We start from the raw sequence: 26,559 nt of genomic DNA on the forward strand, positions 1-26,559 counted from the left end.
AGATGAGGGAATGGATGAAGATTTAACAACTTGCTTGAGGTTACACAGGTAGGAAGCAGCTGAGCTGGGGCTCTAATTTAGGATTTCTGGTCTACTTGGTTGCCTCTTTCAGGGTTATCAGCTTCCAACTCCTCTGATAGTGAGAAGCCCATATCTAAGGGCAACCACAGTGTTGGTAGCTTTCATGGTAGGCATAATTCTGATCCTATATGTTCCCAGCCAGGGTCTTTTTTTTTTCCTATCACATATGACATGGACTTTGGCAGGTTTGACATGGATTTAAACAGGAGGCTAAACAGAGCCAATTTCTAGTTTGTAACTGAATCATAGCCATAAAGAAATATAAAAGACCAATCCCGAAGTCACAAGAAGAAAGAATAAGAGAGAGAGACACACAGAGAGAAGACAACAGCAATTTTATTGCAATTATCCAAAAAGTGTAGCAACCAAACAATACATGTATGCTTACCAGATGATATTTGCAACTTATGAAAAGAAAGATTAACCTGTGTTGAGATTTCCATTTGAAATTTAAGGCAAAAGCACTGGAACAAAATTTAGTCTACCTTCCCTCCACTCCTATTGATGGATATGACACTATTTGAAAGAACTTGCTTTGACTGGGTTTCAGGAAGGCAACTCCTTGGAAGTGTAAATGGCTACACTATCTAGCTGTGTGATCCTGGGCAAGTCACTTGATGCTAATTGCCTAACCCTTACTGCTGTTCTGCCTTGGAATTCATATTTAGTATTGATTCTAAGAAGAATGTAAGGGTTAAAAAAAAAGTTTCCTGGAACATTGGGAGTGTCTTGAGCCATACAACGAGACAGTGAGAGACAAGACTTAAACTCAGGTTTCTTGGCTTTGAGTCTGACTCTGAATCTACATAGTTCTTTATAATTTGCACAATACTTTCCCCCTATGCATCATCTCTAATTCTTACAACATTTTTTTGAGTGCAACAGAAAAAATAACAGCAACAGCAACCACAACAACAATTATTAGTACTACTACTATCATCACTATTGTTATCATTGGTTAAGCTCTTGGATGTCTTACATGGAGGCTCTTTTGATTCCATTCTTGGTTCTTGGGCATTTCAAAGGCTTTATTACAAGATGAACCATTCTTGATAACATTGAACAAATCCAGTTTTTCAGTGAAATGATGTTTACTTGCTCTAAAAGTATTTCTGTAAGTTTCTGATCACATTGTCTGCTTGGAGGATATCTATTAATCCCATTCCTTCTTTATGGTGGTAAAGCATTCATTTTTTCTGTAGCTGCTCTAAAAAAAAGAGAGGGACTCTATTTTTGGTAATATTATATGGATTTTTTATAAGGATATTTCATGCTTGATGAGTAAAAATGATATTTTGATATTACTGAAGCAATAGTTCTTGTGATAAAGGAGTTGTTTAATTTATCAATTAGTAGAGCCACATTGTGGATTGTTATCTATACATATCTAGTGATTAGTAAAATGTTTTGGTTTGATTCCATCTTTAATTTGGAAACCACATTTAATTTAATTTATGTGAGATGATTTCAGGCTAGTCAAACACAATGAGCTTAAACTGTTTCCTGAAAAATGTCATCCTTTTTTGTCATTGTTACCGTGGTGGTATATTTTACCTAGAGAATAATTTTCCATGTGGTCATCAGCTATTCTAATGTTCTCACTTTATTTGCATCTCTGAAATATATTTGCAGTGCACCAATAACCCACAGATGTAGTACCCAGTCAACGGTTTTGCTGCAATTTAAAAAAGACAAAGGAAATCAAATGAGCTAATATTTGATAAAGAAAAATCAAAATTATATAATGTCTATAAAGCATTTAGCACAGTACCTCATAGGGCACATAATAGATGTTTATTCTTCACTTACAAATGTTATGATGCTTTTGGGTAGCTTATTCAATATTTACTATACTGATGAATTGCTCTTTATACCTTTGGGATTTTTTTTGGCACATCATGTTTGGTCTTTAGTCAACATACCATTGTCTTATAAAGGTTTATAGATTTTTCCCCCCCAAAGTGGTATAAGCTGTGAATTATTTGTATGCAAAGCTTAAAGACATAATTGGCATATTTTGGAGGGATCACTAGTGTTCTTATCTTTTGGAAATAGGTATGTGATGTATTCTATTAGGAAAGGCAGGATTAGGTTTCCATCCAAAAAGAAGCTGGTAAAAAACCTTGCTGTTAATTCATGTGTCACTGGAAAGAATTTAAGCTGCTCATTAGTGATCTGGCCTGCCAACTCTCCAGTTTTGCAGAGATGCATAAGCTTCCCTTATCACCACTCCTTTCATCTAACTGTCCCAGTGTTTATTATATTAATGTTCCATAAACTTTCTATTTCTCATTTGAGCTAACTTCCATTTTTTATTGTGTTGGACTTCTCAATACTATATACATTAGATATTTTAAACTTTTTGTATGTGTCATGGACACTTTTGACAATCTGCTAAAGCTTCTGATTCCTTTCTTACTAACCTTTCTCTGAATAATGTTTTTAAATTCATAAGATAAAATCTATTACAAATAAAACCAATCATATCAAAGTGCAGTCATCAAAATATTTTTTCTTATATGTTTACTGAGCCCTTGATATAGATGATCTGGCATTTTGACATCTTCTTTCATTAGAAATTTCTCCCTTACTTTTATTCAAAAAAGTTCTTACCTTCTAAGAACAGCAGTAACAGCTAGGCATTTGGGGTTAAGTGTAGGACCACATAGTTGGGAAGTGTCTGAGACCAGATTTGACTCAGTCGTCCTGATTCCAGGCCTGATGCTCTCTCCTCTGAGGCACCTAGCTGTCCCATTCCCTCTTACTTTTGATTTCTTTTCTTCTCAAATCTCTGAAGTAAAAGATTTTATTTGTGTCGAATTATTTATTTTGTTCTTTGTACTGCTTTGACTATCTACATCACATCAGCTTTTTTTCTTCTGATTTTGTTTGCTGATTAAATGAATCTAGAATTTCTGATTGGCTTTTGTTTTCCAAATTCCCTCTTTCATGCTTCTTTTTTTAATTTTAGGTTGTCTTTAATTGAGCAACATTGTATTCATGTTTTCTAATATAAATGCCAGCTAGATATTGATGTAATCTTCTAGTGTCTTTTTGACAGGTCTTCAATAGCTTTTTCATCTTTCTCCTGCCATGGGTATTTGATCCCTGTCCTAAGGAGGTATGCTTTAATAGATGGGCACTGATGCCTATGGTTCTTACTGTGGCAGCAGATACAGAACATCCTGCTGTGTGCAGATCTTAGATGTTATTGTATCTTCTGCCAAATATTGTGGAATAATATATTTTTCTTTTTTCCCTTTTTATTTATTTAAAATATTTTTCCATGGTTACATGATTTCTGATTTTCCCCACCCCTCATCCTTCCCCTCTCCCAGGGCTGATAAGCAATTGCACTGGGTTATACATGGATCATTGTTCAAAACCTATTTCCATATTGGAATAATACATTTTTCATGATGCTAATAGTCAATAGTATGATGGTAAATATTTAACAAAAGGATGCAGTGAACATTTTAAAATTTTATCTTCACTATTAATCCTTTCTCCATCACTTTAAGTCTAGACAACCAATAAACTGAGGAATCAAGATCTGATTTGTAGCATTTGCTGATTTATGAGGTATTAATATCACACCAAACATTTAACAATTGTGGAAAGTATGAGATGGTTCTAATATACCAATGATTAGAGCAGATGTTAACTTTTAAAAGTTATTATTTCAATAGTATTGATCTGGTCATTGAATTTATACTTTGGGAAGGGTGTTTTGGAATTCCAGTCTAAGTAATCCCATCTCCTTTTCAAAGCCATTTGAAACATTGATACCGTTTCTTATTTATATATCATTATCCATTAAAGTTTCTGGTATTTTCATTTAATGAAGTTTCTTAATAACTGTGTTTTTCAAATTTTCTCTCTTCAGTTTTAGCTGCTTTTTTATTTTAGTTAATGTTTTGTCTACTATATGATTAGGGATGAAGTTTTGTTTTTTAAGATTGTTATTCAATTTTAATGTTACTGCCTTTTATTTTTCTTTCAGATTGTTCTTGACTTCCATGTATTTGAATCCCCAATAATTTCCTCTTTTGTTTTATTGGGTAGAGTTGTCCTCACTGATTTGCCAATTACTTCTGCTATGTAGGCCATACATTCTGCTCTCACAATTCTCATTTCTTTTTTGAATCATATAGAAACAGTTTGTTAGAGTTTCCTTACCTCCTCCAAATCCAAGGAGTCCTTTCTCTCATCATGGGTTGAAACATTTTCCTTTATTTTACAGTATTTATTCATAGATACCTAAACTCATTTACAAGCTCTAGAGGGCATGCTTCCTTCTAATTTTTCCTGGTTGGTTTATCTGCTTATGTTCAATGTCCTTTAGCTTTCTTCCTCCTAAAATCTTCGATAATTTTGGTCTTCCCTGTCCACCTTATTTTCACTTATTGCTTGCATTCTGCTTCCCTCTTCTCTAATGGTGCTTTCCCTAGGAGTTGGATCTAGGCAATTTGTGACTCACCAGCCTAGGTGTCTGCCTCAGGTGACTTTTGGTGGTATAAAACTGATCCATATGGATCCTCAGGCTTACTAGTGTTCCACACAACTGTGTACATATGGTGTCCTGCCCCATTCTCTTTATTTCTCAGTCCTCTGTTCAGGAGTACAGTGCTACATTTCTACCATTTGGAGTTTGAATTTCTATGAAACTGGGAGGAATTAGGGATCAGGATGAAAACTTGAACTCTATCATAAGCTCAGATATAAGAATGTCTTGTTGCCTCAATTCTTCTACTCTCCTACAGAGTTTGACTGAAGCATAGAATGTTGCTGTAGCACTGGGTCTTGCAGAACCATCAAATTTTTTATTTTTGCACTTTGGAGTTTGGATCTCTATAGGTTTAGAAAAGAGGAGGAATAAGAGTGTAGGATTGCATTCTGTTATAATTTGGTGGGTTGGGTCATACAGTGCAACCTCGATGCTGGAACTATGGTAGGCATTAGAGAATCTAAGTTCATGGCATTTTTATCTTCTTTGGTTTCTTGGTGGCCTAAACCATGGAAACAGTGAAATTGTTTTAGCTTTTTGTAATTTCTCCCTTGGAGAGGTTTGAGAAGTAATGAGGATCAGAGAAATTATCTAATCCACCATATTATTGTTCATGTAACTCAGAAATCTTCATTATTATTTTAAAAAGTAGGATGTATTATTATTATTTCTACTTCACAAGCAATGAAAGTGAAGAATTGTCACCATTTATAGCGCTCAAGATCTCAGACCTCCTGATTCCCTGTCCCCTCATCATGAAATTTATTCTCCTAGACTCTCCAATAATGACTTTTACCTACAGAATTTAATTATATCATACTTGTTTCATTATAGAAGTGGTCAATCACTGCTCCAAAAGTGTCTTTGGAAAATGAACTGTTTCTTCTTTTTTCTTCTATTTTTACAAGAATACTAATTACTAAAATAGGGTAACCAGCCAACCAGGCTTCTTCCAATTAAACATTCTTGTCTACCTTACTATGTTCTTGCTCTCTCTATAGCTAGCAAATAAACTCTGTTGGTATAATGCAGAGGGCACTTTGAAGGGTAACATTGAATTCATTCTAGTTCTGAAAGATAAAATATATGTATATATTTTAGACAATTTCAGTTGAATAGGTGTTTAGAATATCTGAAGTCTGGAAAACAGATGCACAACAACCAAAATCGGGCTTCTTCCAGTGGCATAAAAGGATAGGCTATTGATCATCTAAAAATTTTAACATAAAGCCAACGTATTTGAAAAATGCTGAATTTGTGGGGCCAGACAGCATCAATATGAGAAAGAAAAATCACCAGGAACATTTTGAGAAAAAAAAAATTTTAAACCCTTACCTTCTGTCTTGGAGTCAATACTGTGTATTGGCTCCAAGGCAGAAGAGTGGTGAGGACTAGGCAATGGGGGTTAAGTGATTTGCCCAGGATCACACAGCTGGGAAGTGTCTGAGGCCAGATTTGAACCCAGGACCTCCCCTCTCTAGGCTGGCTCTCAATCCACTGAGCTAACCAGCTGCCCCCCATTTTGAGAAATTTTAAGAACCCTCCACAAGTTTGCTGATGTCATACAGTCCATATTGCCTCCAGGTCATTTTTCCTCTCTGAAGGCCCCCTTTATTCAGTTCCTAACTGACTTCATCCATTTTTAAGTGGATACACAAATATACTTATAAAACACACAATTTATTTCATGTGATCCCTACAATAATGCTATGAAATACATACTAGAAATAGTACTAACCCCATTTTGCAAATGAGGAAATAGCCCAGAGATTAAGAAGATAGAATATTTGAGGTCAGGTTTAATTTACAGTTGCTCCCAGACATTCCCCAGAAGCCATTTCTTTTAAAAATCAGTAGTACTTGGGGGGCAGGGAGAGAAGCCAAGATGGTGAAGCATAGCAGAAACTTAGCTGAACTCTTCTAACATTCACCCTCAAATAACTTTAAAATAACACCTTAGATTAAATTCCAGAATGGAAGAGCCAACAGAAGGTCAAGGTGAGAGATTTTTCCTGCTTAAGACAATTTAGGAGGTTTGTGGGGTTGTGGTCAGCCTAGAACATAGAGCAGATCATAGCAATACTGCCACTGCAAGACTACCAGCAGACTGTAGAGATGGCTACAATAGCAACAGCAGTGTCAGGAGCTCCCAGCCCACAGACAGTTAGGGCATTAAACAACTGGTAAGAAATAGATTACAAGAAACCTTCTGCTGGTCCTGGGGGCAGGCCCCTGTTGCACAGCCCATTTGCAATTCTGGGTCACAATTTAACTGCAAAGAAGAGCACTAGAACTTTTGGATACAAGGGTTCAAGGACCTTGGTTACATTTCCAGAACAGAGTCAAAAGTGAACAAGGACCCTTTTCTCAGATCCAAGGCAGAAAGGAACACCAACACTTGCAGTTATAGAAGAACAAGGTTCCTTTCTGGGTAAAAAACACAACCAACCAGTAGAGCAGTGACCACACCTCTCCTTGGATCATAGCACCTTAAAAGAACCAAAAACTTATAACCTTTCCAACCCCACAGAACTAGCTTTAAAAATAGTAGAATGAAAAACTTGAATCTTAGGAGAATGTTCCTTCACCCAAAGAGTCTAACTTTAACAGAAAGTTAAGTCATAGGCTCAAAAGAAGACAACAGTTTAAAAATAGTTACAATCAAAAACTCAAAGAAAAGGTGTTAATTGGGTACAAGTACAACAAAAATTCCTGGAAGATCTCAAAAAAAATTTTCTTTAATAAAATAAGAGAGGCAAAGGAAAATTTGGGGAAATCAATAAGTGATTCAAAGAGATTGTAAAAAAGAAAGTCAATAGTGTGATAAAGCAGGCACAAAAATTACTGAAGAACAATATATCTTTAAAAAATTATACAAATGGTAAAAGAGGCACAAAAATCCGCTGAAAAGAACTTCCTAAAAATCAAAATTGGCCACATGGGAAAAGAGTTGTAAAAATATAATGAAAAGAATACTTTTAAAATAGAATTGGCCCAAAGGGGGAAAAGTATAAAAACTCAGTGAAGAAAAAATTCCTTATTAATTAGACATTAATAAGACGTCCATAAATAAGACATTATCTGTCATAAGGATGAACTAAAATCTTTCTCAATAAGATTAGAGGTGAAACAAGAATGCCCATTATCACTACTATTATTCAGTATTGTACTAGAAATACTAACCATGGCAATAAGAAAAGGAAATTGAAGGAATTTCAATAGGTAATGAGGAAATAAAACTATTGCTTTTTGCAGCTGATAAGGTTGTATACCTAGGGAATTCTAGAGAAACTAAAAAACTAGGTAAACCAGTTAACAACTTCAGAAAAGTTGCTGGTTAGAAAACAAACCCATGTAAATTGTCAGCATTTCTACATATTACCAACAAAGTTCAGCAGGAAGAGATAGAAAAAGACATCCTATTTAAAATAATTGTAGACATTATAAAATACTTGGGAGTCTACCTGCCAAGCCAAACCCAGGAAAAATATAAACATAATTACAAAATGCTTTTCATACAAATCATGTCATATCTAAACACAAATAAAGTCAGTGATCCTCAAAAGATAAAAAATAAAGGAAAAGGAGAGGCATGTGCATAAAATATTTATAACAGCCCTTTTTGTGGTGGCAAAGAACTGGAAATTGAGGGAAGGCTTATCAATTGAGCAATAGCTGAAAAAGTGTGATTGTGATGGAATACTTTTGTGCTATAAGAAATGATGATCAGGATGGTTTCAGAAAAACATGGAAAGACTTATAAGAATTAATGCAAAGTTAAATGAGCAAAACCAGAACACTGTAAACAGTAATATTGTACAATGTTCAACTGTGAATGGCAGCTATTCTCAGCATTACAATGATCCAAGACAATTTTGAGACATTTTCATCAATTTCTGACGAAAAGTACAATCTACCCCCAGAGAAAGAATTAACTGAATGCAAATTAAAGATGATTTTTCATTTTCTTTTACTTTCTAGGTTTTGTTTTTATGAGGTTTTTTTTTGTAACAAGGATAGCATAGAAATATGCTTTACATGATTTTACTAGTATAATTGATATCACATTTCTTGCTTTCACAATGGGTGAAGGGGAGGGAGATAATTTGGAACTCAAATTTAAAAAAATTAATGTTGAAAATAAGTAATAAATTTCAAAAATTAGTACTTAGTATTAGACTTTTTATCATTTGCTCTTTTCTCCAAAAAAATTAGCATATACCTTCTCCTCATCTTTTCAGAGAAGGAAAACTATATGTGAGAAACATTATATATACACTATCTTCCTTGCTTAAAGTGTTAGCTGGTTTCTCTGAATTACTTCTTTGAAAACCAAACTAACTTCATCTTATGAGCACTGACTCCATTTCGTGAACAACCTGCATTTTATAGTTTTCCTGCAAATCACTTGATTTTGGGAGCAAATTCCATTCTTTTGCTTTTCCCCTCTCAACTCAGACAGTCCTTAATCCTTCCTCCAATAAGAAATCAGATTACCTAACTTTATATCCTGTTTATTGTTTGCTTTTAATGTAAAAAAGATCTGTGCAGAATCTGTCTTCAGGGGTTTGTGCATGCTGAGGGGCCTTTGATTTGGTTTATTATGCTTATCTTGCTAAAAAAATTGCATGGTTCAGAATTTCTCTACTCAGTTATTTTAGATTACTTGTGACACTCTCCTTTGTATCCAGCCCTTCCTTTAAAATGTTTATGTAATTCCTGGGTTTATCTGGCAGGTAGACTCCTCCAGGCAGAAGCATTTGCTTACCTTTTTTTTTTTATCCCTAGCACTTAGTCAGTGTCTGGCACATAGTAAGTGCTTAATAAATGTTTGTTAACAGATTGACTATTTGTTGCCAGAGATGGTTCTCTAAGTAGTAAATTTAGGGATCTATTAGGAAATTAAGGTAAAACAAAAGATATAAATGATTAAAAAAAACCCAAACCTTTGTGTAGCCAAATTCTGATTGAGAGCATTAATCCTGTCACTAAAATCCCCTTCTTTTGCCTCACCATGGAATTGATGATCAGAGACTATATTAATATTGAGCACATTCTACTGAGTCCTTCCAAGATAGGAAGGTCTAAAATACAAATACAGATTATATATTCTAAGCCCATTATCTTGAAGACCGGATATTTTAAAAATTTCCTCTAATGGTTCATAGAGAACATTTTCTAATGGTCTATAAAGTAGGCGACTTGGTTCTTGGAGGGGATAAAGAATGATCCTAAATCATATGAGATAAAAGAGTGGGAAGGTGGAGAAATGGTTCACATCTCACATTTCCTATCAATAGTCAATTGTAGGTCTTGTTTTCAACACAATCATACCTAGCTTTTATGTTATTATCCCCCAAATCTCCTACTCAGTCCCCTCCTGACACTGTGTAAGCTTCCAATATCAGCTTTCTGTACCCAGCATCACCTTAGCAAAGTTATATCCACAGTATTAATTGCACCAATATCACTGGAAAATTCCCCCTTCCCATCAATCTCACCTTCACCCCCTAGATCATCTCATGGCTACACAGATTCCTCTAAGGTCTTAACTCTGTCCTCTGGAAGCATCCTATTCTACTTCTTTTCATTTTGGATAGAACAGAAATAGTCACATAAAATAAGTGGGCATGATTGTAACTTTCATCAAAGATGACATTATCTTTCCTTTCAAACTCATCCCTCTTCTAAACTACTCTATTCCAGTTGAGGACACTGGCATCCTTTCAGTCATTCAGGATCACACTCTTGGTGTCATCCTTGACTCCTTTCCTTCACTCATCCCACATATCTAAACAGTTGCTAATTGCTATCTTTTCCATCTCAATGATATCTCTCTTATCTCACATCACTGTTCTCCCTGCCTTGGGTCTCTTCCCCACTGGAATCCATTTTCTATCTTTCTACCAAAGTGATATTTTTTAGACAAAGTTTCCCTGTTTCAGCAAGAGTAGAAGTGAAGGGTTTTTAGAAAGACAATAAAACATACTCAATCCCATTATCATTAATAAAATTTCAGTAAGAATAAAAATGTTTGGTACCTTTGATAAGAAATACTAAATTGATTATTTCAGCTTGTCCTATTACATTTCTCTTTTTGTTCTTATAATGTTTATAATATATGAATACACGAGCTTATGTATATTATTTGTAAATAAATATGAGTTATTGGGGGTGCCTGGTCACTTATTTGTCGGGTTTCTTTGTTTTTACTAATTGCTATAGGGCATGTGACCAAAACATCAGTGTTCTAAGACTTAGAGTGGATGTGATCTGCATTGGCAGAGATGGAACCAAACTGATGAAAGCCTAGATTTTTGAGGATTAAAGAATTCATTAATTTTTGTCTGAATCTTTGATTTCATCATTGTAAGGAGTTCCTAGGGAGTCACTTATCCTACTAGGGGAGGTCAGCAACTATTCTGCAGTTTATAGCTGTGGAGAGTTGCCTTAGGGCCCTGAGATGTTGAATGACTCACCCTGGGAGACAGAGCCAATATATATATATATATCAGAGGTTGGACTTGAATCTGTCTTCATGATTCGGCTGCTCTCTATCCATTATATCATGCTGCCCCTCATTAAAGAAGTATCAGATATTTAATATTTCCTATATTGGAGAATTTAAGTTTCTTTAAGGGAACTTAAAGGCAGGGAATATATCTGGCTCTCTTGTTTTAAATAGGGATCAGAACATTACCAAAAAGATGAAGGAACTTAGTAACCCCTATTTAATGGAAACAGGAGATTGTCAAGTGTTTTTACTTTCACCAAGATATAAACCACTGATGTCAGACAGCAGGGATATTGAATGAGCAATGGCATACATCCTCCCATTCTCACTTCACTGTGAAGTCATCAGTGAAATGCTAGCAGATGGAACAAGTGGCATGAGCTAGTTACTTCAGATGAAATGGGACTGCTAAAAAGACCTAATTAAATGATGGCATGGCGTACATGGAGATAAAATACCTCTGGGGCTATCACTTACTGGCTTCATAGTGTCCTGCAGAAAAATAGTACCAGTTTCCTGGACCATAAGAGATACTAACCAAGGGAAGCTAGGTCAGGAGGACATCCTGCTAGTAACCTTCTGAAATTATTTTTCATAATAACTCTATGCTAATTAGTTTAAATTTCAGGAAGGACAAAATTATTATTTATAATGAAGCATTCTGATACTGGGTTATACATTTACATGATAAGAACTACTTCTAAAGCCTAAGCACCACTGGGGAGAATTAGAAAACCATATAAATAGAGTTCTGTTATTGGGAACAAAGGTTCATGTGACTGACACTAATATTCTTCCAATCTCTATAATTGAATTGAATTTGGAAGGAAACTAGAGATTTAAGAGGCAGAAGTGATGAAGGAATACTTTCCTGGCATGGGAGAATAGATAGCACAGTCATGGAAACAGGAAGTGGAATATTATGAGTGAGAAGCAAGAGGAAGCTCAGTTTGGCTGTACTGAAGAGTTCATGAAAGGGAATCATGTTTAATCAAGCTGGAACAATAGGCTGGAGACAGGTTGTTAAGAACTTAAGTGCAAAACACAGTTTATATTTACTCCTAAAGGTGTTAAGGAGACACCGACATTCATCATACAAGGGAGTAATACGATCAATACTATATTTTAAAAGAGTTGTTTTGGCAGAGATGAGGGTGGAATGGTGAGAGGAAAGATTTGAGACCAATCAGGAGGCTATAGCAAAAATCCAGAAAAGAGGCAACAAGGCCTCAACTAAGGCAGTTTGCTGTGTGTAATACAGTGATACAAGGTAAGTGTGTGAGAAGACCATTTGTAAAATGCAAATTGTATGGAAGGGATACTCAAATCAATGAAATTACAAGTTTTTTTAAGGCCTTGAGATATAGGGAGATATTTTCAAAGGACCAATTAAGAGCTAGAGGAATTGACAGATAATATTGTCCCTTTAAACATTAGGTGCTAAACAAGCTGTTGGGGCTGGTCTAGAAAAAATCTTGTTAAGAACTATTGGATGGAGTCATTGAATTCAATTTACTTTTGCTGATTTCAATGAATATACACATCTGTTATTTCTAGATTTCCTGCTCACCATATCCTTCAACATATCTAGCCAATTTTACAAAGTTGAAGGCATATAAGTCAATCCCCAGAGACATCAGGAGGTTTCTATGTCCCTGGATTAAAAAAAAAAAAAGCCTTTTGGCTTTATTATATGAATTCTTTGAGAGTTGGGTACATGGTCATGATATTAAGAGAAACCAGGAAAGTGTTCAATAGGGAAATGGAGGATCAGGGCTGGCAAACTGAGAAAAAGGATAACTCACTTTTAGGTTCCACTTTAGGTGATTAAGTGCTTTACAAAGGAATTCAGCTGGTCCTGTCAAGAAGAGAGAAAGGAAGGAAGGAAGGAAGAAAGGAAGAAAGGAAGAAAGGAAGAAAGGAAGAAAGGAAGAAAGAGAGGGAAGAAAGAAAGAGAGGGAAGAAAGAAAGAAAGAAAGAAAGAAAGAAAGAAAGAAAGAAAGAAAGAAAGAAAGAAAGAAAGAAAGAAAGAAAGAAAGAAAGAAAGAAAGAAAGAAAGAAAGAAAGAAAGAAAGAAAGAAAGAAAGAAAGAAAGAAAGAAAGAAAGAGAGGGAAGGAAGGAAGGAAGGAAGGAAGGAAGGAAGGAAGGAAGGAAGGAAGGAAGGAAGGAAGGAAGGAAGGAAGGAAGGAGGGAAGGAAGGAGGGAAGGAAGGAGGGAAGGGAGGAGGAAAGGAAAGGACGGAAGGACATGTTTCTTCATGTTCTTCTCACAGAGAAGAACTTCTCTGTGCCAAGTACTATACTAAGCACTGGGGTTATAAACCTAAGTAAACATTAAAATCCCTGGCCTAAGAGATCTTAAATTCTATTGGGGGAGACAACACATTAAGGAGAACTGGAAAGAAAGATATGGGGAGAGTTGTCTGAAAGGGGTCAAGAACTAGCAAGGATGTGAAATATTCTCTGAAGTAAACTGAACTAGGAGCTAAATAAGCCTTATAAGGACCCCCTCATAAAAGAGGCTCCTCATGAAATGTCCAAGATAAGGACTCATTGATGAGCAACTGAAATCCAGTGAGGGTGACTTGTTCAAGGTCACACAAGTAATAACTAATAGAACTGGGTTTGAATCCACATGTTACATAACAGAAAATAAGAGTTTAGTGTTCTTATTGAGTGAATGCTGATTCTAAATCCAGTGCTTTTCATTATGCCACACTGAAAGTCTTATATAAAAAATAGTTTACCTAGGGATCATATGGGGACATACTGCTGGGTGGGTAGCCCACTGAAGGTGCCCATCAGTATACATTCTTTGAATCAAATATTGTGCAGCCCCAGTTGATAGACCCTGGATATGTTTCAGAATTTAACAGGAGGAGATCAGGTGGATTGCATTTGGGAAATTCAGTAAATGGTTCCTATAATCCTGAATTACTCTCAGCCACAAAAGCTAATCTCTTTGCTTTGATATTCTCTATCTGGATGGTTAACAATCGTAGACTGCCCTAGCTCAAAAGAATCAACCATTCAGGTGACCCCAGGGTAAATGGAGAGATGAGCCTGTCATTACTGATGACTTGTGTGTTAATGTTAACATAGAAGATATCACCAAAGGGATGTATGATGGTTAAAGGAGGGCAGGTTGTTCTTTCACAAGAGTGAAAAATAAGATAAGTTGACTGCTTCACAGGAATTCATGCAATGTTAAAAGAATGCAAAGGAAGATTTCATATATCTTGGTTACATACTTATGGCAGACAAAAAGACCTGATCACAAATCACAGAGGATGAGAAAGTCTAGATAGCCCAAGATTTGTATGGGATGGAGAAGTAATTAGTTCCACCATTAATATGTTTCTAGAATCAAAAGAGTAAAGAAGTAAGGATGAAAAGTTTTAGAAGATAATCTGGTTTACTCCAGAGGTACAGAATTCCTGACCAAGCCATTTTCATTTCATTCAATAAGCCTCCTATAGTAGATGATAGCAATTATTGGTGCAATAATCTGCAGAAGTTATTTTTTTATTATTATCTTAAGTCTCAAGATATCCATGAATGAAGTCATGGGATTTTGGGATTATAGCTGGTTCTCCAGAGGGGATCACAAAAAGTCATCCTCATTTTATAGATTAGGGAACAGAGACCTTAAGATATTTGTCCAAGGTCACAGAGGCAATAAGCCTTAGAAATGAGATGTGAATCCAGGTCCTTGGACTCCAGAGGCAGTTTTTCTTCCCCATTGTATCATGTGCATTTCTGATGTGGGGGTTCAGATGGTAGATGCTGCTGCCAGTGTTCTCTAAAAGCAATGTAGACTGAAACAAATTTGGAATCCAAGCAGCAAGGTTTAAACTTTACTGAAACAATGGAATAAAAGGAGAGCGATATTAAAATAAAAACATCCTTTTGGGATGGTTCTCAGCTTCAGAAACTTTGAAGACCAAATTACTGCCATGTATCCATTTCACTATAAGACTTTCTGGCTGAGGAATTGAAATCTGAGAGGAAGTCACTTTCTCTGAGGCCTAATAACAACAGGCTAAAAAGATAATTTACCTGGCAGGTATGTGTTTCCTACCAAAGATGTCAAAAAAATTCAGAGCTTTCATTTCTGGCTAAACAAGGTGACATTTTAAAAGTGTCTCAAAGTTTTGGCTTAAAACCTGGCTACATTATGAACTAGAGAATATTTCCAAGAGATTAGAATGGGGAAATGTTTTTTAAGCTTTGACAATCACAAGAGTGTACTGGTATCAAGAGAAAATAGGCGACATCTGGCAAGGCAATCTCTGATTTCCTGAGCAAAGTGAATCAGATGTTCCTTTGCTATCACTGAAGAAATCAAATACGTATCTTTTCATTCCAGATGTACTAGCATACTGTTCACAAAATAGAAAGAGCTCCTCATTCTCTTTCCTTGATGTGTCATATGAAATAACAGGTTGTTGAAATAATCCCAGTTCCTGAAGTTGTCCCTAGTGAGCTACATATTGCATTTATTCAGTAATGCCTTAGTTTCATCCCCAAGAAATGCTAGGAAAAGGTGGACTAACTCCAAATTCTGTGGTTCCCCAAGAGATTAGGATCATATTATGTTAAAGCTGGAAAGGATCAGCAAAAATCCATCATTTGATAGGAAGGGAAACTAAAGCTTTGAGAATTTAAGTGACTTAAGGTTGCACAGTCCAGTGTTCTTACCAAAACATCATACTATTCCAAGGAAGATTTGGGGGTCATGGGAAAAGTAATATATGCAGTCATGTTATCTTTATTTTCCTCAGAATTTTTCCTCACCAAAAAGTTGCATTTGTTTTTGTTGAAGCAGCCTCTCTATCCAACAAGTTACTATAACAAGCATTTATTAAATACCTAATGTATGCCATGGCCCTGTGTTGGGTGCTGAGAATACAAAGTAAAAAATGAAAGTCTTTCCCTTTAAGGTGCTGTCTTTTGAGGGGAAAACAGCAGGTACAGAGAGAAATAAATATTATATATATATAAATACACACACATATATAAATTCTATCTCTAGGTTTATGATCACCTGATCGTAATACAAAGTATTTGGGGTGGGGGCAAGAAAAACCTTATTTGTAGGCTATATTGGAGCTTAGCTTTAAAATGAGGTAAGGGTTCCAAGGGACAAAGGTGATGAGGTAGAACTTTCCAGACACAAGGAAGAGCCTATCCAAAGGCACAGAAATAGAAGATTGTGTGTTATATATGACAACTCTAAATAAGAATTTGGCCAGAATACAGAATGGGAGTAATGTGAGATCAGTCTATAGAGAGAGGTTGTGAAGGAATTTGAATAAGAAGTTGTTGCTGTCATTCAGTTGTTTCAGTCATGTCCAACTCTTTGTGACCCTATTTGGGGTTTTCTTGCAAAGGTCCAGGAGTGGTTTACCATGCATGACCTTCTCTAGATCATTTATAGATGAGAAATTGAGGCAAGCAAGGTCAAGATACTTGCTCAGAGTCACACAACTAATAAGTGTCTGAGGCTCAATTTGAACTCACGTCTTCTTGACTCCAGGGCCAGCAATCTATACAGTCTACCTCCTAGCTGCCTTTTAAATAACAAGTAGAGGAAACCAATTTATTCTAGAGGCAATAGGAATACACGGAAGCGTCCTGAGCAGAGGAATGACAAGATCAGACCTATGCTCTAGACATATCAATTTAAGAGTTGTTTAGAGGATTGAGTAGAGAGAGGAAAGACTGAAAACATGGGAAACCAATTAAGAGACTATTACAATAGTCAAGGCAGGGTGTGATGAACATCTAAAGAAAGATGGTGGCTACATAAATGGAGGGAAGAAAACAGATGGAAGAAATGTTACAAGGATAGAAATGACATCTTGGCCACTGATTAGATATAGGAGATAGGTAGGTGGGAGTTAGAGTGAAAGCGAAAACTCCAGAATGATTTTGAGTGTTTGAACCTATATGGATTGTGTGGAACCCTTAGAAACAGGGCACTTTGGAAGACAAGTGTATTTTGGGGAAAAGACAATGAGCTTTTCATTGGTAATGCTGAATTTGTGATGCTTGTGGGATAGCTAGTTGGAGAAGCCCAATAGTTGTTTCGATGTGTGAAACTGGAGCTCATGCTCGACTAGGACAATAAATTTGAATCATGGGAGCTGTAAGTTAACCCAGAGGAAGTGTTGAGAGGGAAATGAAAAGAGCCTAGAACAAAGCCTTTGTATTTAACTACAGTTAGAAGATGAGGCACAGGTGAGAATGTAGCAAAAGTGACTGAAGAGTAGTCAGAAAGGTAGTAGTGGAGAATGAGGGCATAGAAGAAAGTAGTGGTATGAAAACACAACAGAGTGGGTTTCCAAGAGGAGTAAAAGATCAAGTGTCAAATGATATAGCGAGATCTAGAAGATGAGGACTGAGTCCAGGACATCAGATTTAGCAATAAAGAAGAGACTGGTTCTCTGGGAGAGAACAGCTTCAGTTTAGTCATGAGGTTTAAAGATAGATCACAAAGGAATGAGAAGTAAATGGGAAGAGAGGAACCGGAAACAAGGAAGCAGACAAAATTTCCTAGAAGTGTGGCTGTGAAAGGGGGGAAATATAGGCTATCAACTTGAGGAGATGACAGAGTCAAGAGAAATTTTAAAAGGATAAGGAAGACCTAAACAAATATATAGGCATTAAGGAAGGAGCCAGTCAATGGGGAGAAATTGAAGACTAGAGAAAGTGTATAGGAGAGAGATTAAGGGGGCAAGTTGCCAGATGAGATAGGAGGGAATGGGTTCAAGGATACAGGTAGAAGTTGACCTTGACAAGAAGGCCACCATTTCTTAAGAGACATTTTTGAAGAAGGAGACATGCATGGTGTGGGAGGAGCTTTGATAAATAAAAGAGGCAAGAAGTGGGAACTTAAAATGCTTTTTTAATTTCTCATTAAAGTAGTAAATGCGATCCTCTGCTAATAGGAGGGAGGGGTGGTACTGGAAGCTTGTGGATCAAAGAGAAGGTTTAGAATAGCCTCTAGGGGCAATATGACAGAATCGATTAGTGAAGAAAGAAAGCTGTTAGGACCCAACAGAGATCAGATAACAGACATCTGTAGTAGTGCCAGTTGGCATAGTCAAGTGACTTCCTGCAGCTTTCACTATTCAGCAATAAAGTCAAAGTTGGCAGAATGCAGATGTTGTGGGTAACCCAGGGCTGGATTCTGGCAAGACATAAGCTCTGATAAATCAAAGAGGAAAGAAAATTGAGATGTGAGGATAGTGTACTGTATGTACTCTCTCATGGAAAAACAAAAACAAAAATCTTGTGTAGTGTAGAACAGGACTATACACCCAGCTAGATGGATCATAATTAGCTTTCAAGGTTTAGCATTTGCAAAGTATCACCTAACTTCCCACATTTATTGAAATGGATCTAACACCTTTATGAGACAGGCCCTCTAGTTATTATCCTTATTTTTTCAGAGGAGGCAAATAAAATGCAGAGAAATTGAATATCTTGATTAGGGTTGCACATAGCTGGTGAGTGTCAGAAACAAGACTCCTCCCTTATTTCCAAATCTGGCACTCTTTGTTATGCCACTCTGAAAAAAAGTCAACGATTTCATTTTTTAAAATTTATTTGTTTATTTATTTAGAATATTTTTCTGTGGTTACAAGATTCATGATTTCCCCCTCTTTCTTTCCCCCTCTTGGAACTGACAAGCAATTCCACTGAGTCATCCATTTCATTTTGAATAGCACTAGTTATTGAGAGACTTTTCTATCTATTGAGCTCAATTCTAGCTTTCAGAAACAATTCTCTATTGATGCCAGGTCTACTTTCTGGAGCCAAGGAAGAAAAGGCTAATCTTTCTTTCTCAATACAGCTCTCCTAAAGCTCCAGCCAAATTTCAAATGAGCCAGCACTTACCTGTCCCACATGTTGCACTGCATTCTGTCCAGCTGCCATATTGCCAAAAATACTCTGGCTTCTCCACATCATTTTCAGAGCTGCTATCTTTTCGTATTGTATACTCATATTTTATGCCAGGGTTGGTCACTTGGAAGAGGAGCTGAAAAGCAAGATAGAGACTGACCTCAAGTTGAATTGTGAAAATATGAAAAAAAATTGAATTAGTTATTTTATTAGTATTGGAATATTCCAGTAAGGAACTCCCTCTACCAAGGTATATTGGCAGGTGAATGTTCTGCAGCTTGAAGTACTAGAGTATTGCCTAGGGCACTGAGAGGTTAAATGATTTGCCCAGGATCACACAACCAATATGTGCCAAAGATGTAATTTGAACTCGGGCATTTCTGACATAGGGGCTATCTATCAGCTACATCAGGCTGGCTTTTTATGACTTAATATTCACATGGAAAGACAGAAATCACAGGAAACATTAAAGATCTAAAATAAATGTATCTGACTTCTAAAAAAACCCATCAGTTGTAGAACAAAACAAATTTAATAACCTTGAACCTCTTTTTGTTACTTGGTTTCAGTGAGTGTTTGAGTCACGTAATGGTGCAGTTAATTATCTTAGCTTAGTGATCAATGTTCCCACAATCCACTGTTCTGAAAAGTATACATGAAAAGTGCCACCTCATTTAGAACTTGGCACTTCCTCTTGACATTGTATATTACCTGTATCCACACAGATTCGTTGGTGGGGCCAGCTGCCCTCAGATTCTCCAGGTCACCTTTCCTGTCATACTGGAAGACTGTCCCTGCCAGCTTGTAGTCACCATTCCACTGGATAATAAATCCCCCATTTAGGTAATACTTTTCTGGGTCTTCACTCCTGACAGCCAGAAAGTTCCCAGCTTCTTCAACCTCTACTACTCGTATGTCCCTTGCTCCTTTTGGAATAAGCCCAATATCAACATAGCCTAAGGAGACAAGACAGATGAACAGATTAAATTCCACAACTGTTTATTAAATGCCTACCATATGTGGTGCACTTGGGAAAACACAAACATTTCAATAAAACCTGGTTCCTGCTTTTATAGAGTTTTCAATAGAATGAGAGGAAATTATGTACAAAATGGAAGAAGATCTAGGGGCAGCTAGGTAGCTTAATGGATAGGAAGCTGGACCTGGAGAGTGGAGGTCTTAGGCTAAAATGTGACCTCATACATGTCCTAGCTCTGTGAGCATGTGCAAGTCACTTAATCCTAGTTGCCTATCCCTTACCACTCTTTTGCCTTGGAACCGGCACAGAATCGATTGTTAGAGAGAAGGCAAAGGATTAAAAAAAAATTAAGGAAGAGATCTGGATTCAACTCAGGATCTGAGTACAAATGCTTTTTCTTCTGCTTCCTTTAGGCAAATCACTTAACCTCTTTGACCATCAATTTTCTTACCTGAAAAAGGAGGGGGCTGGTATAGATCTTAACTTTGGTTTGAAAATTTTGATAACTATATTTCTGTGTGACTGATTTCCTCTGTAACTATGCATTTTCTTTCATGTATTTAAAAAGATTACTCTAAAAATGAGTGCCTAAGAGTCAATGTCACAAAAGAAGATGGAAAACCTTAATAAGACAAAGACTTTTGGAAATAGCTTGAGCATTTGTTTCTCTTGGATCAGCAAACTTATTACATTTTATGACAAATCATATGTATATAGTCAGGTAATATATAAAAACTCAAAGTAAATGTAACTCAAAAAGTCATTGGGTTTTTTTTTTAATGTAAAAGAAAAAGAAAGAATGCTTGCTCTAAAGTCATTGTCTTGTTCCTAACTGCAATGACAAAACATTGGAATATTGGCAATGAGATCACTGATGATCACAGGACAGCACAAATCAATATGAACCTCATGGACTGACTGAGTAGTCATAGTGCAGTAAACTCTAGATCTGAAAGAGTGGTGAAAGCTCTGCTGCTCTTTCTTCAATCTGGGTTCAGCAAGCTTGCAAGCTCAGCTGGCGTCATGGACCTTGTGGAAGCAATATGGGAACACAGTAAGAAAAATCCTGAGATTATTTTTTTAAAGAATATGCATGTAAATAAAATGCTTCAGTGGAGGAAAAGCAAAACATGGAAAGATAGACAGATAGATAGGCAGATTGATTGAGAGAGACAAAAGACAGAGACAGATATTTAAATGGATAGATAGATGGAGATCGATGTTTGGATAGGTAGGTGGAAAGATAAATAGACAAAGGCATAGATAGACGGATGAATACATAGAAAGAAAGATAGACTGATAAGAGGGGGATTGGGTGTACAGGTGGGTGAACAGAGAGATGGATGGGCGGATGGAGAGAGACAGACAGACAAAACATCAAGACTTAAAAATGAATCAGTGATGGGATATAGAACACTTGGTTCTAGAACTGGCTGGGTGTGGGCTACAGAGGAACATTTCAGAATGACAATACTTTGTAGCCCTTTTTTGTACTGAAGTTTATGAGGGAAATCTCAAAGCATTAGAAACTACAGTCACCTCTATTTCTTGCTGACAAATCAAAGTACAAGAGATACTGAGTAAAAATGATAATAGTAACAGATCACATTTATATAATGCTTTAAGACTGGCAACAAGATTTCCTTACAAGAAAAATAAAATAAAGGTACCTATGAACCAGTTTGTATGTTAAATAAAACAATCAGCAAAAGAGGAAATAATTGATCATCTCCAAATTATGTCTGACTGAAAGAAATAGGTAAACTCACTTGGGGAATCAAATGGCAACTTGACAGATTTGGAATTTCACAATTGTGGGTAGTCATAGGATCACAGAGTTGCAGGGGACCTTACAGTGGTTATTGATTCCAAACTCCTCATTTTACATATGTGGATACCTAGAGTTGCTCAAGGTCAGATAGCTAGTAAAGTGTCTAAGACAGGATTTAAACTCGCATCTTCTTGACTCAAGTATAGCACTTCTCCATTCACCACCGCTCCATGCTATTTATCTATAAAGATAATGTTGCCATGCCTTCTCTCCTGTGGGATTCCTGCCCATGTCTTTTATTTTTATTTATTTTTATTTTTTGGAAAATTTTATTTAATTAGTTAATTTAGAATATTTTCCCATGATTATAAGAATCATGTTCTTTCCCTCCCATCCCCCAACTTCCCTCCAAAGCTGACATGAAATTCCACTGGGTTTTATGTGTGCAGTTGATCAAGACCTATTTCCATATTATTGATATTTGCACTTAGAGTCTACATCCCCAATCATATCCCATCAACTCATGTGATCAAGCAATTGTTTTTCTTCTGTGTTTTTACTCCCACAGTTCTTCCTCTGGATGTGGATAGTGTTCTTTCTCATAGATCCCTCCAAGTTGTTCAGGATCACTGCATTGCCACTATTGGAGAAGTTCATTACATTCAATTGTACCACAGTGTATCTGTCTCTGTGTATAATGTTCTCCTGGTTCTGCTCCTTTCACTCTGCATCAATTCCTGGAGGTCATTCCAGTTCACATGGAATTCCTCCAGTTCATTATTCCTTTCCTGCCTATGTCTTTTCATCCATCTTCCATATAAGATTTACCCAACATACTGAAGGATATTTTCTGCTTCTCTGAATATCTCTAGCATACCAATATAGCCCTCGAGTTGCCTGTCTATTATATCTCTTTACATGATTAATCCACCTTCTTTTGAAGTCATAACCTATTGTCCTTTTGGGATAAAATACAAAATCTTCAGCCTATAAAATACAAAAGACAACTTACCTCTCATTTACCTTTTCAGTCTTATTTCATTTCATTCCCCTCCCAAACTCCAAAGTTAAGTTGGCCCACTAGCTGTTCTTTATACACAAAATTTCATTTCTCACTTCCATACATTTGCAGGGGTTGCCTCTCTCTCTTCATTTTTGTGTCTTAGAACACTGACTCCTTCAAAGCATAATTCAAGTGCCACCTTCTTCAAGTTTTTCTCGGTCCCTCCAGTTGACAGCATTCCCTTCCTCTTTAAATAACTTCATATTCATTTAAAAATTTATTATTTTCTATATACATGGTGTATCTCAACAGTAGAATATGAACTATTGAAGGCAAGAGATTGTCTTTTGCTTTGCATACTCAGCACCTAGCATAGTATCTTCCACATGTTAGATGCTTGATAATAATTTACTAAATTTGAAATTTATTCAACATTGATTCAATAGCATCTAAGTGCCTACTTATATTGGAGGCACTGAGCCAGGTGCTAAGTATATTAAGACAAAAATGAAAAATAATTGCCCTCAAGAAGTTTATATTCAAATAAGCAATTGAATGAACATTTATTAAACGTGTCTTCTTTGTATAAGGAGCCATGCTTAGTGTTAGGAAATCAAAGCTTAACATGACAGGTTCCCTGCCCTCAAGGAACTTAAATCTCTTGGGAAAAGGAAGAGGGCCTGTAACTTAAATAGATAAATATAGGTTATTGCAAGGGACAATGTAATACGTGCAAAGGGTAAGAAAAGAGAAAATAAGTAAGAAAAAGAAAATGGAAAGACTTGTATAAGCTAATGCACAGTAATTAAGCAAAAGCAGAAAAACAATTTATTTATTCTATAGCATTGATATCACAAATATGAATGATTTGGAAGACTTTTATATGAACTGATGAAGAATGAAATGAGTGGAGCAAGGAGAATAATTTATATAACAACAACATTGTGAAAATAGATAATTTTCAAAGCTGTAAGAACTAGGATCAGAATAATGACTATCTGTGATTCTAGAGAACTGATGGTAAAACATGATATCCATGACATAGGAATGATGATGGATTTAGGGTACAGAATAAGATATGGTGTTTTTTAACAATATACAGTCACTGGGGGAATTTGTTTTGCTTGATCATGTATATTTGTTACAAGGAATTTGTTGTCTTGAAAATTCCAAAGGTCAGAGGAGTCAGTCCTAGACATGGAAGTTCATAAGAAAGGCAGCTAGGTAGCTCAGTGGATTGAAAGTCAAACCCAAAGATGTGAAGTTGTGGGTTCAAATCTGACCTCAGATATGTCCTGGCTACATGATCCTGGGTAAGGCACTTAACCCCCGTTGCCTAGCCCTTACCACTCTTCTGCCTTGGAACCAATACATAGTATTGATTCCAAGATGCAAGTTAAGGGTTTTTTAAAAAATGGTTGCAGCAAGCTCAGTATTCTAAATAGCCTAAAATACTATCTATCTATCCATCTATCCATCTATCCATCTATGCATCCATCCATCTATGCATCCATCCATCTATGCATCCATCCATCCATCTATGCATCCATCTATGCATCCATCCATCCATCCATCCATGCATCCATCTATGCATCCATCCATCTATCTATCTATCCATCCATCCATCCATCCATCCATCCATCCATCCATCCATCCATCTATCCATCTATCTATCTATCCTCAGAGGAAGTAAAAAAGGAAAGGAAACAAAGGAGTCATCAGATGGGTAGAGGAAAATGAGTGGAGAGCAATATCATGGCAACTAAGGAATGAGAAAATATGAAGAAGGATGCAGCAGTCAACTGTTGAAAGCTGAAAAACAATAAGAATCAGAACTTGGAAAAATATCTCAATCAGATTTTCTCATAGTCATTTAAAGCCCTAGATCAGAACAATTTCTAGAAAGTGGTGGGGGTGAAATCCAGATTGTATAGAATTGAAGAGTGTGAGTGAAGGAAGCAAGTATAACCTATTGTTTACTTGAAAGATGTGCCAGAAAGAATATTATCTGATAACCCTTTAGTCATAAATACCAGGTGAAACTTGAAACTGGGAGTTTATGCTCTCCATAAGTGCCTGGTATATTGTTGTTGTTCAGTTAGTCAGTCAAATCTGACTTTTCATGATCCCATGGACCATAATACAACAAAACTGCCCATCAGGTTTTCTTGGCAAATATACTGGAGTGTTTTACTGTTTCCTTCCTCAGTGAATTAAGGCAAAAACCAGTACATAAAACATAAACATAACATACACAGACATGTACATACATGTACACATGCAAAAAATATAGAAATATCCATGTTTGCATAAAATGGCACCATATCTAGAGTGAACTTAAAAAAAATCAAGAAGACCTGAGTTCAAATCCTGACATAGATACTTCTTAGTCACCTTAGCCAAGTCATTTAGATTCCCTCAGCTTTAATTTTCTCATCTATAAAATGAGGATTATAATACAATCTATATCACAAAGTTGCTGTGAGGATAAATGAGATAATATATGTAAAGGGCTTCTAAACAATCATTTGGGGCCATAATGAGATAATAGGAAGGAAATGGGCTAGATTACTCTTGAAAAATTTCAAAGCTCCTTTTATTATTTGGTAGTTTTAGTCATGTCTGATTCTCTGTGACTCCACATGAAGTTTTCTTGGTAAAGATACTGGAGTGGTTTGCCATTCCTTCTCCAGCTCATTTTACAGATGAGGAATCTGAGGCAAACAGGGTTAAGTGACTTTCCCAGGGTCACACAGGGAGGAAGTATCTGAGGCCAGATCTGAATCGATGAAGATGAATCTCCCTGACACTCTATCCAATGTTACAAATTGAGGGGAGGACACTAAAGAATGTGTTTAAAAGTAATGTATAAGCAGAGATAGGAGAGGAGCTTGCCACATGAGCAAGACTAGGAATGTTCCACTGGTATCCTTGGAAGAACAGGAGAAGGCAAGAAAGACCCTCAGCCCATTGTGGGAGGAGAGGACATTGTTGTAAATTAAGGGAAGCATTTGAATAGGAGTTGCAGAAGAGAGGTGAGCATAGATGGTTCAATCTGCATCATTGGAGGGCACATCCACATCAATGAGGATACAGCTCCATGGAGTAGTTAAAAGAATCCTCACCTAACGACTTCCGGTTAAGATGGTGGCTTAGAGAAAGCTAAAGCTCAGATCTCCTGAAAACCCTTCCCGACCGATCTCAAACGATAAGCTCCTAAGGCGCCGAAATTCAAAACGATCAACAGCACAGACCCTGGGAACCCTCCTCCTGGACCTGGACCCGGATCAAAAGGTACGGCTCCCCTTAAAAGCCAGAACCCGAGATCACTGGGACCTCAGGGGTAGGAGCGCAGAGTCCAAGGCTCCCGGAAGCCGCAGCCCGGCCGGGCTCAGAGAGCAGAACCCTCAGGGCCTTCTACAGTCCCGGTGAAAGTTACTGCCTGGGGCTTCCGCTGCAGAGAGCTGGTCAAAACAACAGCAACCCTCAGGGCGGGCAAGACAGCCTCACGGGCTGGATCCTGCTATCCAAGTCTCAGTGAAAGTCCTTGCCCGGAGCTTGGGAAAGCTGCAGCCCATCCCCCCGCAGGCGGACGAAACAGCCTCACGGCCAGCGATTCTGAAGGCAACTTCCGGAAAGCGAGCTAGGGGGAGAGTGTGGCCTCGTGGTCCGACCCTTCCATTCCAGTTCCAGTGAGGCATATTCAGTTTAACCCAGGGAAAGCTCATAGAACCATCTGCCCAGGACTAAAGCCTCTGAACACTAGACAGAGACAAGAAAAACTAATCCTCCA

General features: G+C 36.9%; 1 protein-coding gene across 1 annotated transcript in view; it reads right to left on the minus strand.

Annotated features, from left to right (window-relative positions):
* Nucleotides 1–26,559, minus strand: part of ADAMTS12 (ADAM metallopeptidase with thrombospondin type 1 motif 12) — a 563,652-nt gene that overhangs the window by 95,046 nt on the left and 442,047 nt on the right. The window contains exons 15-16 of the mRNA XM_003340624.4: nt 19,725–19,969; nt 19,008–19,149 (exon numbers count right to left, since the gene is read on the minus strand). Coding sequence (XP_003340672.2) covers nt 19,008–19,149; nt 19,725–19,969 — 387 coding nt within the window. The remainder of the gene's footprint in view (nt 1–19,007; nt 19,150–19,724; nt 19,970–26,559) is intronic.

This window comes from Monodelphis domestica, chromosome 3 (assembly GCF_027887165.1).
Source record: "Monodelphis domestica isolate mMonDom1 chromosome 3, mMonDom1.pri, whole genome shotgun sequence".
Classification (NCBI taxonomy): Eukaryota; Metazoa; Chordata; class Mammalia; order Didelphimorphia; family Didelphidae; genus Monodelphis; species Monodelphis domestica.